Genomic DNA, 19,307 nt, shown 5'->3' with positions numbered 1-19,307 from the left:
AAATGGAATTCCATGATTATTGGTGAAATGCGGAGAGCCGGGGGATGCGGGGTGAGGGGAGTGCTGGGGAAGTCTGCTGCCCCTTTTCCCACCAGCTTACTGTGTACTGTGGGCATTTTTTCCTCTCTTGACTGCTTTTAATTTCTTATTTAGAGTCCTATTTAATATTTCATTTACTATTCTATGTTCACATCCTGTATTTTGTTTTATGCTAGACAAAAAGGCAGGGCCTTTGGGATGTGGAACCCCTTATTTGTTTTCAGTCTTATTTGGCTAGCTGCCACTGTACTGCGTGTGGAGCATCACTTGCACCTGTCCACCCTGGGGTAGCCTCCGTGTAGTTCCGGAAAGATATTTGACCTGAATTCTCACATGACCTTGGCATGGCCAAACTAAACCTTTCTTTTTAAATAGGCTCTGCTCAGCCCTGTGGGGCATAATGTGGCAAGGCTTTCTTTATGGCTTTTTTTTAAGATAGTATCTTTTGAGTAATTCTTTTACTGTTGGTTAAACACTGTTAGATACACTTATTTATTTAACAAATGCTTATTGAATGTCTACTCTGTGCCTGGTACTGTTCCAAGTACTGAGGGTAGAGCCGTGAATGGGATAGGTTAAAAACCCTGTCCTCTAATGGATATGAATCTTTTTGGTTGAAGTCCCAGGACAACTGCTGTCTTTTTGCATAAGAGGGGGGTCTTTGAACTTTGTCTCATTGAATAGAGTGTGTCACCCCGGCTGCCCACAGGCAGGACACCATTCAGGGTCTCCAGTGGAGAGGGCAGGAAGGTAACGGACACAGAGACAGCTCCGTGGTTCCGAAGGATTGGTAGGGGTGCTGAGATATACCCTAGGGCTTGGCTGTGCACTTGGAGGGAAGATGGAGAACGTGTAGTTGGGATGCATCAGTGGAATATGGCGCGTCCACCTGGAAACAGGTAGAGATGTTGTAAACAGAGCATCTTATTAACCAGCGTGGCAAAGCTGGACAATTGCAGTGAACTACCATTGCACAGGGGGTGGGGAAGTGCAGAGATTATGTTACATGACGGACCCACTGTGAACTTGTCAGTTGAAGGACAGTGGTCATGGGGGGGGCGCTCATAGGCTGTTCACCCCCCCCCCCCCAGTGATGTTCCCTGTCTGCTGCTGCGTGCAGGAACTGGGTTTGTGTTTTCCTTTCTTTGAGGTTGTCAGGAGGGCTCACAGGATCTGTGCTGTCAGCAGCTTTGTTCCTCCCTCCCTCCACCCTGCCCTTGCCTGCTGTGACCTCAGGAAATGCTGCCAAAGCCTCCTGGTCACGCTCAGCACTTGGGAGTATGTGGAGGAGCCCTGGTACCAGGGTGATCTCACCACGTGTTGAAAGGGGCTGGGGTTCCGGAAGGTCCCTGGTCACCTACATACCTTTGAACTCTGCACTGTCTCCCCTTCTCTTACACGAGGCAGAGTAGTGGAGGCTTCCTCCTCCACCCCATTCCTCCTGTTCCAGAAAGGATTTATAAGATGCCATAAATTAAAAATAGGATGAAAGAAAACCAAGAGTGGAGATGAAGTGGCGCCCTCAATGAGCCTAGCAAGGTGTCAAACGTAAACCTTCATGAACTCTAGATTTGCAAAGTTGCCAAGTGGGGCTGCAGGTGCGGCAGTAAGCGGGTGCTGCAGCCTTGCCTGCACCATAGCATCGCCTGAGGCGCTCTGATGACAAATGGCAGGACTTGACCACAGACAGAGCAAACAAACTAGCGTCGCTGGGGATGCGCCCAGGCACTGGTGTTTTTAAAGCCCCCAGGTGGTTCTCACGTGTAGCCAAGGTTGACAACACTGATGTACTTTCCTTTCAGTGGTGAGAGAAAGGAAACCTGGTGGGGCATAGCTGTCTGTGTCTTCAAGACACAAAGAAGTGCTCAGGAGAAGTAAAAAGAATTCCTGGTATGGAGAAAAGTGGGACCTTTCCTGTGGTGCAGATCCCCTTTCAGGAGGTGCAAGGGCAATTTTAGGCTGTCTCTTGAAATGATTCCCCATTGCAAGTGCAGTCGGGTAACGGAGTTTCAGCTGGACTTAGGGTGCTAGTAGGAGGTGGGGGGAGGTGGCCTGTGCACCCCAAGTTCTGCACATATGGCTTCCCAAACCAGAGAAGGTAAGGACCCCAGCAGATACAGCCCATGACTGCTGACCCTGAGTTAAATCAAGAGTTACATGCTGTCACTTAGATCAGTGCTTGTCAGCTCATTCAGAACCCCTTACCCCCTTTAATGCAAATACTTGCAATTCTAAAATGATATAATGAAACTTACCTGCAACGTAATTTCCAACTAATCAGTATACTAGCTCGATGTAGTAAAGAATCACAGTGTGGATGGATGCTTAGGCAGAGCTAAACTGGAACCCAGTGTGGCTGCTAAATGTGCTATATAGACTAGAATGTAGGGTCACAGGGAATGGCTCCAAGTGTGGTCTGGAACAGAGGCATCTTGGTGGGGATCCAAGTACCACTGAGTGATGAGTGACTTTTGCTCATGGTCTAAGGTCCAAATGGTAGTCAAAGGTAGTCTTGTCTGTTTTCACAGTAATCACATTCCTGGAAAATCCAGTATATATGAAAAGTGTGCCAGTATATATGTTTTATGTAAGCGTAGGATAGAGTTAGGCGCTAGGCTCCCCAGTGATAAAGGGCATGGAGGCTTGGAAGTCATGCACAGTCTTTACTTTGCAGAACTGCTTTGCATTGTACCGAAAGTCAGTCTACCACCAAATGCTTCATTTTGATCATCCAAAGTATCCCCTTCTCCATACTTTCACAAGTGCTCCCTTAGCAGCCAGACTGACCCCTTTGAGAACCAGTGCATTCCCCATATCACTTGGTCATAATGCCAAGTGGGCGCTGGCATAGCAGGGCACTGATGGGGTGTAAGCCAGCCGTCCGTGTGCGCTCATGTTAACTGTTAAAGGGTTGTGTTGGTGATGATAGAAACCAGAATGGTGGGGCCATGTGCAGTCAAGGGTGGCTAGTAAGGGACACATAGGAATTTTAGAGAAGGATAGAAATGATCCATGTCTCGATGGGGTCTTCCTGGTGGATTCAGTTGTCACAGTAAATGGAATTATACACTTAGGTTTTACTGTGTGTGGCACTGTATGCGTATTATAGCTCGGTTAAAAAAAAAACAGAAACCTCAGAGGAGTGAGGACAGAAAAATTCTTATTAGAGAAGATCTAGTCCCAAGTTCGTTGTGGAAAAACAGACACTGTGTTAAAATCCAATCCAACCATCGAGCCCATTCATGTTTGTGGCCCTCTGGTGATGGTAATCCTGACCCTCTGTGCCTTATTTTTCTCTCTGCTGTGAAAATTCACATGAAACCACCGATCTGGTGGCTTTGTGCCTTGTCATAGCTGAACAACTTAGACTGCATAGCGACACCTGAAACCTCTGGGGCTATTTTTACTTTATCTTCAAATCCCTGTGCACGATAGGCTTTGATGGTTAAAAAATTTCCCTTGCCTCATTTGTGTGAGTAAATAAACCAGATGAATCTGCTATGAGGCAGGCTTTTGGATCATCTGATAGGAAAATTGCAAAAATTTCAGTGTTTCTCAGGCTTTCTGAGATGATGAGTGTTTCTACTGCCTCTGTCGAAGGAGTGGTTTTGGTTACTCATGGTTTTGGATAACTTTTTCTCTGGGGGAAAATCAGGCATAGCCACGCTGAACACACAGTTGGGTTGTAGGATGTCGAAGTGTGGTGGGGTGTCCGTCGCTCATCTCTGTAGAACAGAAACAGTCGTATCATACCGTGGTCAACCCCAGACTGTGCCACGTCCTTGTTCTGCCTTCCCTGTCTCAAGTGTGGAACCATCCTAGGGGCTCTGCTCAGTAATGTTAGGGTTAGATCGCTCTTTTGTGTCCTTTGTAGGTGTGACTTTGGGTGGCCCTCATGGTTCCGTTTCCCATGCGCGGGACCGGATAGAGATGGTTGTGGGTGCTTATGTAAGGCAGTGCCTCTCAGATTTTACCACCAAAGGACTCCTCTTGAGAAATGAAGAGTAAAATGCTCCATCTAGCACTCCAGAGTGGCTCACCTGAAGAGCTATTTCTTTGATGACTCATGTTTTACATCTTGGAGATTTTTCTTTCCATTTTGTAATATAGCTGCGTTTTCTCTAATATAAAGATAACTCCACCCAGAAAAATCCTTGAGTCAAATCAGTACACCAGAAAGTTGGACTCTGAGTTCCTTCGCTGGCTACAGCTTCTGGGGATTTGCAGATTCTAGATTAAGAAACTGGGACTCGTGGTAAGTCCAGAATTCTAAAGTATTTTCTACAAGCATGTGGTTCTATGGCTTTATGAGTAAGTTCCTTTATGCCTTGTCTTTAAAACTAACATTTTTGGTCTTAACAGCATTGGAGACTGTTTAGTTGCTGTTTGAGTCCTTATAAGAGGTGAAGATCATAATTCCAGGCTTGATTTTAATGCCATGCCCCGTTCCCCCTACGTGTTCACGGTGGTTCTCGGTAGAACAAGGAGGTTGTGACGATTCATGAGCTGAGGAGCCTGCGTTAGTCTTTGCTTCTTCCAGGGACTATCCACAGTCCCTTCTCAGTTATAGTCAAGTAGTTGGAGCCAGATTCTCTGAATATTTCTCTGCTGTGTCAAATATACACTTACATACATGTTGAATAATGTTCGGGATGAGAAGTCGTATTAAACAATGTTGTGTATATATTTGTAAGTGTGAAGAGTGAGCTGGTATTAGATGGAGATGTGGAAAGTACCATTAGGATTTCTGTTTAAATTTCGGATGTGAGTCCCGTCAAGTCCCTGGAAGGTGGAAGAGGTGGCTTCTGCTGCTGTGTTCTCTTTCTTCTTGGGTTTCTACAAGTTTGGCTGCTGCAGGACTTCCCTTAGAGCCAGGCAAGAGAGGTCCTGTCCAGGCCCTGTACTTTGGAGGGTTCTGCTCTGCCTCCTGGCCAGTTGCATGCCTCAGCACGGCCAGGAGTCTGTAGGGCTAAAGGGATGTGCCTGCGTGGGACCTGTGCCCATCAGCATGGCCACGATCCAGGTACCTAGGGTCCCCGAAATTCGTTGGCCTAACAGCCTGGGCAAAGCATATACAGGCCTCTTTCTTAGGCCATGCCCCTATGAATGCCACAGCCAGTGTGCCTCCCTGGTCCGACTGGCCCTGGCTGTGCAGGTGGGGGGAGGACAGACTTCAGCCTTGGATGTGTGGGCTGGGCTGTCTGCCTGCATGTGTGCCCAGGGCCCCTCATGATGTGTGGCCAAGCCAGGGGCAATCCAGGGAGTCCAGCTTGGAGATTAATGTCGACGGAAAGAGCACGGGCCATGCCAGGGGCTGCTCCATGCAGATGCTGTATGGGACAGTGCCTGATGTGTGGGGTGTGTCTGATGCGTGCCACCTCTGTCCTGTGCCTGGCTGCTGTCCTGGAAGGCAAGCTGCACAATGTGGGGGAATTCCTCAGGAATCAGAAGGAAATTCCTCAAGGTTGTAGGAAATTCTTCAAGAATAAGAAGGCGTTAATAGATGCTGTGTGGCCACAAAGTGGGCATAAACACCTCTTCCCTCTTCCCTGGGGCCCTGGGCCTTGTGGAAGCCACATGGGTTCTGGTGACTGTCCCTCTGCAGCCCTCTCCCCCACCCCCCAGCTGTCACTTTTCCTGTGTCTGCACCGGGCATAGACTTCCTTGCAGACTGACAGGACAGCTAGCAGATGAAGCTAGCCCTTCCTGGAAGCGGCTTCTGTTGGAGGCCTGTGTGTTCACTGTTCATTCTTAGACTTCACCTCTGCTTCTGTAATTTAGTACATGTCGAAGTAGGTCATCCCAGGTCTAGTAGGACATTGCTGTACGCCTCCCATTCGCATTTCCATTTTATTTTCAACAGACAAGTAGCTTCGCAGGGTTCTCCATGTGCCACAGAGTCATGGTGTGATGTACTGGTTTCCAGATGTGTTGTAATCACTGAAAAGCAAGGGGAACTGTACTCAGGAAGTTCACATTGGCCAGCTCTTTTCATGTGATTGTCATAGAAAGCTGTGCTTCCTGTCTCCACACCCCAGAGCACGGCAGTGAGTGGACCAGGCCTCTAGGGACAAGGGGCAGGGGTGACCAGTCGAGGCCGCCTGTCATGCCAGACCCTGGCTGACTGCCCTCACTGGGCATCAATACCTCAAGGCGCTGCCGCCAAGCCTCTACACAAGGGCTGGAATCTGCTATGGAGGAGATGGTAGGCAGGGCGGGAAATTTCATATGTAAAACAGACATCACCGCACCTCAGGGTGGGAAAGGAGCAGTGTGTTAGGGCTTGCTAATTTGCTGAGAGCATTGGTCCTCTCCCCTTCCTTAATCCTTTTATTTTATGCGGGGAAATTCATCCAAATCTGTGACATTTTTGATTGTTAATACTTTCTAAAAATATTTTGAATTTTACTCAGAAACCACTTTCAAAAATCACAGCAGGTTTTGCTCAGTTGCCTCCGAACAAGGGAGGTTGACTTAGCTTAGCCAGTGTCCCTGCCAGGGAGAGTCGCTCCCAGCGTCTGCTCTCCCTCCTTCTGTTCTCCCTCAGTGTCCTCCCTGGCTTCCTGGCTGTGCACCCTTGTGAAACCCCTGAAGTAGTAATCTTCCTTTTCCAATGTGCTTCCCAGCCTCATAATGGTTGCCCTTGCATTTCTCTTCTCTGACTCACACTCAGTACCCGTATTCCATCCTTTCCTCCTCTCTGGATTCGAAGCCAGATTTTTGTCCATGTGTTGTCTGATGTGAAGATGTTGGAGAGATGAATCCCCCTTCCCTCCCTTCCTTCCTGAGCTCTTACCACATGCACAATGAGTAGGTTGGGGCCCTCTTCACTGGAGCATGGGAGAGGGAGAGGATCTTCTCTGTATCTTTCTCTTCTGGCCCAAGTAGAGAAGACCAGCAACTAGGAGAGCCACAGCCACTGCCCGAACCCTGAGTCTCAGAGCCAGAGGTCTGAGGCAAGGGGCCCTGTGCCAGGGAGAACCTATGTGACTTGATGCTCCTGGCTCTGGAGGAAGAGGGTGTCTCCAGGCACCCCGGGAGAGGCCTCTGATCAGAATCCGCTCACAGCTAGTCAGAAGTCCCAGAAGAAGCAGGCTGACTCAGATGGAAGAACCAAGTGATGGCCCCGGGAAGCACCATGGAGGCACCATGGAGGCAGAATGGCAGAGCGCTTGCAGTTGGGCAAGGAGAAGAACCCGTGACTCAAGTAACAGAGGACAGGAAGAAGAGACAGTGAATATAAAAATTCTTTTAAAAACTTTCTGGGGCAAAGAGGAATAGAGAAAATGAAGTGGTTTAGGGGGCTTGGGAAGTCAACTCTGCAAAGCGTTTCCTGGACTTTCCAAGTAATTTCATTTCGTGTCATCCTTCCCCCATCCCCCCCCCTCTTAATTTCTCTGCCATCCCCTATACCTTCCCACCCCCAGGCTGCACTCCTTCCTCAGCCATGCTAATGGAGGTGGGGAGGGCGCTGTGCCTAGGACAGGGGCCAGGAACCCCGGAACATCAGGGAGTCTTTGACTTTGTGTTATGATTCCTGTAGATAAGCCACTGTGTCTCTGACCCCCTCATGTTATGCTGTGTACCTTCCCATCAATCTAACATGAACAATCAGGTGGTAATTAATCCATTTAATCTAAGCAGAGTGTTGGTGTTGTCTTAGGCTGTTTTATTGATTGGACATTAAAAGGCGTTATGCTTCAGCCTTACCAGCATTTCAAAGACCCAAGGAAATGAATCAGACCTGGAAAAAACCAGAGGCTCCAAAATATTAAAAGTAAACTGTAAAACCAGGGAATGAATGGTGGAATGTCTGCAGGACATGACAGGTAGGGCAGTCACAGCTCAGCTTTTTGGAAGTTTCCAATTCTGTAACTGGGAAGGCCGGTGTATTGATAAGTGTGGTATAAGGAAGCCTGAGGACTCACAGTGGACCTGTTCTTAAAAAGGGCCTGTTCATTTTTTCCTGGCATCTGTTTCTCTCTGAGCTCTGAGCTCTGTTCTCCAAGTGCATAAAGTGGTGAGCTGCCCATAGGCGATTCAGCCTTTCTGCATCCCTGGGCCCAGTGGGATGTGATGGGTCGTGTGTGTTTATTCCAAAAGAGATGGTGATTATCAACCTCTTGGTAGTCCTCACCCCCGTGACTCGATTTTCTGAGCCTCAGAGGACAGTAGAACATGTTGATCTTTAAAAGTGTGACTCCTTTTTGTCAGCTTGTTTTGGGTTTTTTTGGATACCTTTTGAGGTCTGCACAGTGATCAGTGACTTTAAGCTTCTTCATTGCAGCTCACACCGTCAGGTGCACTTCCTTCCTCAGGTGGACTTGTCCCCTTGAAGATGCAGACTCCATCCTGCGAAGCAGGACTGCTTCACACAAGAAAGGGCCATCTTCAACCTAACAGGGCTACTTCCCCAGCTCGGGCCTGCCGGCCTTTTCTCACAGATAGGTGGAGTCTCCAACCTCAGCTTCAGGTGATCCTGGCATATCTCTCGTTGTGTACAGAACATTCTGTTTGTCCATACAGTTTCCTCTGGGCTAGCTCCATGGTTTTATCTGATTTCTGAAGAGGTCTGTGACCCACAGCACACCCACTTTCCCGGGGTCACTAACCTACTACTATGGTTTGTGACCTCTGTGATGATGGCTGTCATTGCACTGTGTGCTGTCCAGTTCCAGCACATTCCAGTGTCTGCATCACTCAGCTATCAGCTGACACTTGGATTTGATATTTGGCAGCCCTGCTAGCTAGCCCCAGCAGACCCAGGGCATCTCCTTGGGCTGCCTGTGGTTCTGGAACCTGTCCTTACCTGGCCTGGCTCTCACTGGTCCCCACCTGAATGAATCGGGGCTGGTGCATCCTAGACCCCCTCTGTCATCCCTCCTCTCGCTGGTCTCTGAGTGAGTCTCAGATACGCCCCTTTTCTTGTCTGTCTCTTACTGTAGGCTGGCTCATGGTCCCATCTTCCCTCATCTCGACACCCTTTCACGGCAACCTGTTCTCCCTGCCTACCCTCTTGTCTCTGATTTATATTCCACATGGGTGCCAAGATTTCTATAAAAAATGGAATCTGATTGTACACCACCCTATGGCTTCACACCTGTAAGTGATTTTCTTTTTTGGCTACCTACAAATTGGCAGTCCTAGGGCAGCCCCGGGTGGCTCAGCGGTTTAGCACCGCCTTCAGCCCAGGGCCTGATCCTGGAGACCCGGGATCGAGTCCCATGTCAGGTTCCCTGCATGGAGCCTGGTTCTCCCTCTGCCTGCATCTCTACCTCTCTCTCTGTGTCTCTCATGAATAAGTACATAAAAAATCTAAAACAAAAACAAAAACAAAAACAAATTGCAGTCCTAACTCCAGAGCCAGGCTCTGTGATCTGGGCACTGTCAGCCTCCCCAGCTTTGCTTCTTGGCTTCCCATCTTTGGTTTATGCTCCAGAACTGGAGGGGAGTGGTCTCCCCCAAGTGCTCCCCACCACCTCATGAGGTTGAGGTAATACCTCATCCAGGAGTCCTCCTCCAGGCTGACTTAGGGCCCTGGGCATTCCTCTCCCCATAGCCACCCCTGTATCACTGTTTAATTCTGTGGATGTTTCTGCTTTCCCTGCTGGCTAATGACCTGCTTGAGCCAGACTCAGGGTCGTCATTCCTGTTTGCTCCCAGGGCCAAGTGTGGATGCAGGCATGTGGTAGATATCCAATATACATTTGTTGAGTTCAGCAGTGAATGAATAAAGAGATGAATGGGTAGCTGAAAACATTTCACCAAAACTTGTATTTGTCATCAGCACCAGGGGTGATTTATAATCGCTAACATTTGAGTGTGACCACCTGCCAATGTCCTACACCCTCACATGTGACAACTCATTTCATCCTCAATAGCTGTCTGTGACAGATACTGCTGGCATCATCCCTATCTTGTCAAATGCGGAACTAAAATTAAGGAGGCTGAGCTTTGATCCAGTGTGCCAGTGATGGGGTGTGTGGGATACATCTGTGATCACATGTGGCTTATGCCTAAATTGTGGCCATCTTGAAGAGTGGCTTCTTATTTCCTTATTTTATGTCATTATTATTATTGTCTCTGGCACTAGCACTCTTCCTGGCATACGGCAGCACACTGATGCTCTTGAGAGACCTCCTTACTTGGCCACCCTTTCAACTACTGGCAGTACAAGTCTAGTCAGGTTTGGCATCATCCTTGGAATTTCTGTGTTGTTTGGGGTGCCTAGTGGGACTTGTGTTTGTTTTTGTCAGGAGTGTGGCTAGTTTGATCTTGGGTATATGTATCTTTACCTCCTTCCTTCCCATTGTCCTTCCTTGGACATATGACCCCATCTCCTGCCCTAAGGTCCTGGGAACTGATAACAGATTCAGAAGGTCCCCTGTTGAGAGGAAGGAGCCACTCTCTCCCCCGCTTTTTCTAAGAGCAGTTCGGGGGGAGGTGGAATAAAACCTGTACCCATGGCGCTTGGCTTTTGTGTTTTTTATAGACTATCAGAGTGGGAATTGCTCAGTGATCATCTGACTCCTTGTCCACTGTACATATGAGGAAACTGAGGCCCAGGGAGGTGTTGTGTCGAACATCACACTGCCCGGCAGCGGCAGGCCATTAGCCTTGGACTCGTAACGAATCAGCATTTCCCTACAATTACTTCAGAATTACATCTTCAGATATCATCTGTATAAAACTCACCCTGGCACCTTCCTTTTCTTCTCCCATGCTTAGTAATCAAACAAGTCCGATCTTGTGATTGAAGGAACGAACAGCTGGCACTGTTCAGTTAGTTTCCTGGTGTCTTTATGTTGTTTTAGATAAACTAACATGAGCAGTTGATTGGCCTGGAACTGGCCATCAGGAAATATTTTAACCCTTTATTTTCTGCCTCTCTCTCTCTCGTGGAGCCTTGAAATACACATCCACACAGTCACAGAAAGAGCTAGTAAGCCAGGTTGCTAGACTTTTTTAATATTCTAAATATAGGTTAGAAGTAAATGTGATAATAATGCAATTAATGTGGGTGAACCTAGGAGAAGGCCAATTGATGTGAATAAAATGTCAGAGTTACACGATATTTAAGGAATGTGGTCTTACTGCTGAGGTAGGCTTCAAGGCTTGAGCCAGGCTTAAGGATCTCATCCTCATGCGTGGGGCAAACCGAAGAAACTATAAAAGGGGATGTCTGCCATGCTTCGAAGGTCTTTTTTTTTCCTCTTTTCTGTCTTTATGTAAAAAGCCCATTGTGACATCTTTTATGTGTTTTAATACCACTTCTTAACTATAACATTTTACAGCTAATACTCAAATGATTGCACGCCATTAGAGTCTGAATTAGTGATGTCTTAGTAAAATATGTCTTGTGCTTGTAATGGACTTATGGCTACAGATAATATAAACAGGTTTTATGTCCTATAAAAATTAAAGGGCAAAAAAAAAAAATTAAAGGGCAGGTGATTTTAAAACATGAAACTACATTGTTTAGTCTGGACATTGCCCCGAGATTGGGTTAGAGAGCATAGCCATTTCTTTGGTTAATTTGTCGTCCCATGGGCTTGGTTCCAGGTGCAGTGGCATGTGTGGCAGTGACAGGCTTGTCACGGTGCCTGCCCTCACGACGCTTCCTGGCCTGGGATAACTGCAGTGAGACATTCCAGGGGCTAGGAGGAGGGCCTGGCTGGGCCACGGGTCTGGGTGGGAGGACAGTGATGGGGCTGAGACCTGATAGATAAGGGAGGTGGCCAGGTGAAGGGAGGGGGACCAGTGAAGGCAGAGGCTCTGAGGTGGAGAACAGGGCAAGGGGAGTGTGACTGCAGACTTGGGTGAGGGACAGCGGGGCAGGGCCTTGAGTCTGGCAAAGTAAGTCAGAGCCTCCGTACATAGAACCTGTATGCTCTGGCTAAGAAATTTGCTGGGGAGCTAGTGGAGGTGTTTTGAAAAGATCATTTGGTAAATGTGAGTCTGTAGACTCTGGATGGGAGGGAAGTAGTATGTCCACAGGCAAAGAGACCAGTGAGGGGCCTGTTGCCATAATTAATCCAGGCAGAGCTGGTGATTGCTTGAGCCGGAGGGGTCAGCAGTGTGTGAGTGAACCGGGCCACTTGACACATGCTGGCTAGGGTGAGTAAGAGAGGAGCTCTGGGGGCGGCTGCGTCAGGGTCCTTAACCTGGGTCTCCTGTTTTGTGTGTGGGGGTGTGTGTGTGTGTGGCTGGGGTGGGGCAATGCTGTGCCTGTCATGGAGGTGGGGAGAAGATGAGTTTAGTTGGGGGTCTACTGAATAGGAGGGATTCACAGGTCCTCAATTTGTGCAGAAGGTCACCGGGGGTATGAGTCCAGAACTTACAACGTGTCATGGTCAGGGCCCTGTTCAGGAGCACTCACGAGAAACTTGCCAAAGGAAAATGAGGCTGTGTTGAAACTTAACTTCATTTGTGATTGAGCAGTTTAGAAGGGTAGGCAAAATTGAGATTTTTTTTTTCTTTTTCTCATCAATAATTGATATTATTTTAGTGCCATTGTTTTATCGATACGAAATGGGCACGTTTTCCTTCTAGCATCAGTCAAGTACCTAATCTGGTTACATCCCCTGCCATGTATGTGGGCAAAGTGTTATGCAGTTGGTCATAATTACCAGGACCTCAATTTATTTATTTATTTATTTATTTATTTATTTATTTATTTATTTTTTAAAGTAACTAGTTATTTTTTTTAAATTTTTATTTATTTATGATAGTCACAGAGAGAGAGAGAGGCAGAGACACAGGCAGAGGGAGAAACAGGCTCCATGCACCGGGAGCCTGATGTGGGATTCGATCCTGGGTCTCCAGGATCACGCCCTGGGCCAAAGGCAGGCGCCAAACCGCTGGGCCACCCAGAGATCCCCCAGGACCTCAATTTAATCTATAGCCCTATCGCTGACTGATAGCTTTTGAGGCTGATGCTATGTTGATGTGGCCTTCTAAACCACTCAGGAGCTGAGAGGCTTTGTTTTTGATTGTTCTCTTTGATAAGATGAGTACAGGCTCACTGTAGAAATGTTAGATAAAAAGCCTCAGAGAGGGGGAAAAACCATTCAATTTCTATATATTGTTATTATTTTTTTTAGTCTTCTTTGTTGTGTTTCTAGGTAGCTGTCAATTATTTGGTACAAACAATTTAGTTTGTCTACCTTATAAAATGAAGGTATGATCTTTGAGCTGCACCTAGAAGTATGGAAAGACTTTTTGTAAGTGGGTCTTAGCAGTGGGGTGCATTCCAGCTGGAGAATAAATCCACACAAGTTAGAGGCAAGCTGGTTTAGATAATTTGGATATAGTGTAGATTAGATTTGGGGGAAATTTGAATGGGAAACAAGATTGGAAATGAATATTGGGACAGATGATAGAAGCTTTGTTAATCTTGGGGATCCCTGGGTGGCTCAGCAGTTTGGTGCTTGCCTTCGGCCCAGGGCATGATCCTGGGGTCCCAGAATCAAGTCCCACATCCGGCTCCCTGCATGGAGCCTGCTTCTCCCTCTGCCTGTGTCTCTCTTCCTCTCTCTGTGTCTCTCATGAATAAATAAATAAAATCTTAAAAAAAAAGTTTTGTTAATCTTAAATTGTTTGAACTTGTCCCCAGTTCTGACCAGAAACATGATCATATTGACGTACGGAGACTAACCCATCATTGTGACTTGGGGGTGAGGGTAGAGGCAGGTGGGAGTTAGTGTATATGGTTTTAGAGATTTTTCTGAAGTAGTAACATTTTCATTTTTGTTTCATGTCCATTCCTCTCTTTTCCAGGAGAATATGAAAGAGTTACTCAGGCTTGTTTGTTTCATAGCTATACTCATTTCTTCTCTGGAAGCCGGTAAGTTAAGCATTTCCTCATGTTCTTGTTTGCTGAAAAACTCTTTTGTTTAAAATACACGAAGTACCTTCCCTGACAGAGTCATTTTTTTCTCACCTGTGTCTGTTGAATCCCAGAACAGAGAGCCCTGGTCACAGAACTGTATTGTACATTATCTTATTTACAGATTGGGGAACTGAGGCCCAGTGAGGCTAAGAACTCATGTTCATGTAGCTAGTGTCAGAGCAGGAGCTAAATAAAATCCAGGCCTCCAATGTCAAGGCCGGGCCTCCTCTGACTTTGTTCCTGACTGAAGAGTGTGATGGGAGATCCTGACTTTCATTCAGAAGAGGTGTTAAATGTAGTCATTATGAACCCACAGCTGAGAACCGTCAAGAGACAGTTTTGTTTGTTTTGTTTTGTTTTTTTTAGTCTGGCTTCTTTCAGTCATCATAATTATTTTTGAGATCTATTCATATTGTATAAATTATTACTATTTTATTACGTGGTAATTTTCTGTCATAGGGGTATATCACCATATATTTATCCATTCACATTTAATGGAAATTTCAGAAATTTCTAGTTCTTGGCTATTCAGTTAGTGTTCAGGTCTTTGAATGGACATATATTTTCATTTTTCTTAAGTTAATACCTAGGAGGGGAATGGCTGTGTTATATGGTTGGCTTGTATTAAACTTTTTGAGAACTTACTAAAATGTCTTCTGAGTGGTTATACTATTTTATACCCTCACCAGCAGTAAATGAAAGTTCAGTATGTCACCAACACCTGATATTGCCAACCTTTTAAATTTTAATACTGAAAGGAATAATATCTGTTTGTAGTTTTATTTTTTTTTTAAAGATTTTATTTATTTATTCATGAGAGATACAGAGAGAGAGGCAGAGACACAGGCAGAGGGAGAAGCAGGCTCCATGCAGGAAGCCCGATATGGGACTCAATCCTGGGTCCCCAGGATCATGCCCTGGGCTGAAGGCGGCGCTAAACTGCTGAGCCACCCAGGCTGCCCTGTTTGTAGTTTTAACTTCCATTTTCTCGTTAGTTATAATGAACTTCTTGTCATGTGCTTTTTTTTTTTTTGCCATTCGTATGTCATAATTCACTTTATCTGTTTTGTCTGGCTTATACTAATAACTTGTCTTTTTAAAAAATTACTGCCCTCAGGCTTATGATATCCATTTTTAACTTGCCTCTGTCTACTTTCAGGTAATACTATGCTATTTCACATATGCCATAAAAAACTTAATATAAATCCACTTCTCCCTTCTTGAACTTTGTCCAGTTGTTCCTATACATCTTACTTTTCCATATGTTATAAATCTCACAATACTTTTAAAATTTTTGCTTTAACATTCAGTTATCTTTTTTTTTTTCAGTTATCTTTAAAGAGATTTAATAATGCTATGCCTTGAAGTTCACTAATCTTTTTTCTACTGTGTCAAATCTGCCATTAATCATATCCAATGTATTTTTTAAGTCAACATTATAGTTTTCATCATTAGAAATTTAAAAAAATCTTTTATATCTCTACTCATCATGCTTGATATAGTATTTGAACATAGTAATAACTATTTTACTTTTTCAATCTATTCTATCATCTGTGTCATTTCTGGGTCTGCTTTGATTTTTTTTCTTCTTCTTTTTTTTTTAAGATTTTATTTATTTGAGAGAGAGAGAGAGCATGAGCATGAGTTGGAGGAGGGACATAGAGAGACAGAGAAGCAGACTCCCCTGAGCAGGGAGCCTGACTCAGGGCTCAATCCCAGGGCCCTGAGATCATGACCAGAGCCAAAGACAGATGCTTCACTGACTAGGCTACCCAGGCGCCCTGATTATTTTCTTCTTATTGATTGTATTGTCCTGCTTCTTTGCATACTTAGTAATTTTTGATTGAATGCTAGGCATTGAAGATTTTACCAGTTTGGGTGCTGGATATTTTTGTATTACTAAAAATGTTCTTGAACTGCTCTGCTACAGGGTTGTTACTTGGAAATAGTTGATCCTTTCCGGTTTTGCTTTAAAGCTTAATTAGTCAGAAAAAGGTTTACTGTAGGCCTAAATAGCTGGTCAAAACCCTCTGAGTACTCTTCCTGATGTCCCATGATTAATAAGTTTTCCATTCTAGCTGTTGAGAACAGCAGTATGTGCTCCAGCAGATAGTCACTCTAATCCTTTTGGCAATTCTCACTTTGACTTGGGGTAGTTTTCTTATGTGCTTATACTAATTGGTACTCAGCTGAAACCTTGAGGGAGACTGTATAGATCTCTAAAACTCTCTCTATATATATCTATACCGCTCTAATCCCTTTGGTACTCTGACCTGCAAACTTGTGATTTACCTGGATTTCCAGCTCTATCTTCTCCATTCAGAGAGAAGACTGGGCTTTGCCTGTGTTTCCTCCTTGTAATGTCATGATCTAGAATCTTTCTCTGGACAATAATTTGGGAAAATTGTAGGGCTCACCTACTTTGTTTTCCATCTTTCTGGTATTTCTGTTCTTTGTTCTTTGATGTTCAATGTCTTGAATATTGTTTCATGTACTTGGTCCATTTTTTCTTTTTTTAGTTGTTCAGGAGGGAGAGCAAATCCAGTCCATTTTGTACTGAAGCAGATTTCTCTCCTGCTACATTAGCACCAATTTATAGATGAGTAAAGAGGGGATAGAAAGGTTAAGTAACTTTCCCAAGGGCACACAGATAGTGAGTGACGGGACTGGAATTGAATATAAATCTTTCAGACTTCCAAAGGGATGCTTTTAATCATAAAGCTGTTAAAACTCATACATAATATGAATTGATGTATTTTATAATTGCTGTGTTTATATGTCGATATTACATTAATTTTTCACAGAAGTTGCTTCTTTCTCTTTTTTCCTTTTAAAGATACATGTGAGGAACGTGAAGAACCAGTAATTTTAGTTTCATCTGCATTTGAAATTGATGTCCGTGCATGTTTTTTAAACCCAAATGAAGAGAAAGGCACTATAATTTGGTATAAAAATGACAGTAAGACACCTATATCTATGGAAGTAGACTCTAGGATTCATCAGCACAAAGATAAACTGTGGTTTGTTCCTGCTAAGGTGGAGGATTCGGGACATTACTATTGTGTCGTAAGGTAAGAAAGGTATTAATGCATTGCAAACGTGTTCTGTGTGCCTGCAAGAGTTAAGGATAGAAACATCTTTAATTATGCTGAATTCACCTATTTTGATTTATTTTAGGAATTCAACTGACTGCCTCAAAATTAAAATAACTGCTAAGTTTGTACAGCATGAACCTAACTTGTGTTACAACACAGAAGCAGTATTTAAACAGAAACTACTTGTTGCGGCAGATGGACAACTTGTGTGTCCTTATATGGATTCTTTTAAAAATGAAAAAAATGAGCTTCCCAAAATACAGTGGCATAAGGTAATTTTATATTAAATATGATATTTTACTTTTGCAGCAAATAATAGCTTTCTGCCTTAGACAATAAGGTGAATCTGCAGACTACTTTTACTTTGATGTATTGTTTCTTTTGCGTGGTGAAATTAACAGGAATTTTTTTTAGGGTTGTAAGACGGCGTACATTTAATTTGCAGTTTAAGGAAAGTCTTACTTTCTGTTAGTTTTATTTAATGAGATAAAGTCGAAAAAAGTATAGTAGAAATAAAGGATATTTAAAGATGAGGCTGATTATAAATTTAAAGTTTTTGAGAGATCCCTATTTATTATTAAAGATATTATTTTTTGGTTTTGTTAAAAACATTAAATGGTCCTTACGTAACTGAGTGGTTTCTGTAATTGTCTTAAAAGTGGATTGGCTAGCAGTCCATGGAGCACGTCATGTTTTGGTACCTTTGATATATCCAGTTTTTTGGCGCTTACATGGGGAATCATCTGGTAGAGGTAAAGAGATACAAAATAGATAATATCAATGCAGAAAGGAAGTACAGCATTACTAAGAAACTGGTATTAGCATTCTGCCCTCAAATATGTTTTCCTTGCAAAGTAAATTTGTCTTCACTTGTCTTCAAAGTGCAAGTCTCATAGGCATAAGAATGTAATATCCTGGGAATATAATTGTGACTATTGCCAAAAAAAATGCTGTATTAAAACTTGTACGCAAGAAACATAGTCATATATTCCTGTATGTACTGAGCTTGTGATCATGTGTCTGTGCAAAATAGAGGAGAAATAAACAGATGTATGAGGATTATTCTTGTAAATTCCCCTGAGGATTTTGATTCATATATGTTTGGATTTATATGAATATATGTACATATATATATATCTGTATCTGAACACACCACCTACACACACTACCCACATAAAACATTTGCCAGTGTGAAAAAATGGAGTTTCTTTTCCTGGTAGGCTGGGGAAAATCATTAATTGGCTTTAATTATGTCTTTCCTCTCCCTCCATCTAGGATTGCAAACCTCTGCTTCTTGACAATATAAACTTTATTGGACTGACAGATAGACTCATCATAGCGAATGTGACTACGGCGCATAATGGGAAATATACTTGTGGAGCATTTTATACATACTCCGGAAAGCAATATCGTATTACCCGGGTTATAGAACTTACTACTATAGGTAAGTCATAACTCCAATCATAGGAGTTTGAATCTGGGAAGGCCTGGAAACCATGATTCTAATATTACCTTCATTGTTCAGGGAGGAACCAAACCCAAGAGGGGCTCGATGACTTGCCAAAGGTCACATGGCTTTAGCTTTTTTGTTGCTAATATTATATGCATGTTTTGCATTCTTGCTTCAGATGCAGAGCTGATTAGACAAACATTAGGACCTGTGTTTTCCAACTGAAGTAAGAGCCTTTTTCTTTGGTATGGCTAACGATGGTTCTTCCAGAGAGCTCTGGGGTTCCCTGTGGCTGCTATAAGAAGAAGAGCAATTTTGAGCACTTTCACTTGGGAGGACTGAGTATCTAGCAGTAAGGAACACTGACTTGATGGGGTGGACACTAATGGGCTTTGGAATATGTTGCATTCCCAGAGTGCACTCTATCTCTTATTAGTTTCATGTTAGCTCAGTTACTTTACTTCTCTAAGCCTGTTTCCTCCTCTAAGATGATACAACCTTCCGAGGTTATTGGACAGATTAGAGATCAAGTATGCTCAGCTTGTGATCATGTGCCTGGTGCAAAACAGAAAAGAAAGAAATAGACATATGATAATTATTCTTGTAAATATTCCTGAGGCTTTCAGTTCTCTATTAACTATGTTTCACCTTAAAAGCTATTTTATAAGAAAATGCCCTCCTACAAATTACCTGGGGATGGGCAAAATGCTCAGCCTTTCTGTAAATATTAGATTTTGTAAGCTTTCAGTAATAGAAGAGTTGCTTTAACTAGAACTTTAAAAGTTAAAGGGGACCTTATTAGTAACTATCCTGAGACAACAGGTATAAATGG

The 19,307-nt window shown here is 44.1% G+C and overlaps 1 protein-coding gene across 4 annotated transcripts in view; it reads left to right on the top strand.

Annotated features, from left to right (window-relative positions):
- The window catches only part of IL1R1 (interleukin 1 receptor type 1), a 71,806-nt gene that overhangs the window by 36,939 nt on the left and 15,560 nt on the right, over positions 1-19,307 (top strand). For all 4 annotated transcript variants that reach the window (XM_025463527.2, XM_025463548.2, XM_025463518.3 and 1 more), the window contains 4 exons: positions 13,819-13,885; positions 16,767-17,001; positions 17,108-17,297; positions 18,301-18,469. In XM_025463527.2, the coding sequence (XP_025319312.1) occupies positions 13,825-13,885; positions 16,767-17,001; positions 17,108-17,297; positions 18,301-18,469 (655 nt within the window). In that variant the 5' untranslated portion in view covers positions 13,819-13,824. The remainder of the gene's footprint in view (positions 1-13,818; positions 13,886-16,766; positions 17,002-17,107; positions 17,298-18,300; positions 18,470-19,307) is intronic.

Source organism: Canis lupus, chromosome 10 (assembly GCF_003254725.2).
Source record: "Canis lupus dingo isolate Sandy chromosome 10, ASM325472v2, whole genome shotgun sequence".
In the NCBI taxonomy this organism is placed as follows: domain Eukaryota; kingdom Metazoa; phylum Chordata; class Mammalia; order Carnivora; family Canidae; genus Canis; species Canis lupus.
The sequence above is the reverse complement of the archived record's forward strand: the minus strand, read 5'-3'. Positions and strand labels throughout refer to the sequence as shown.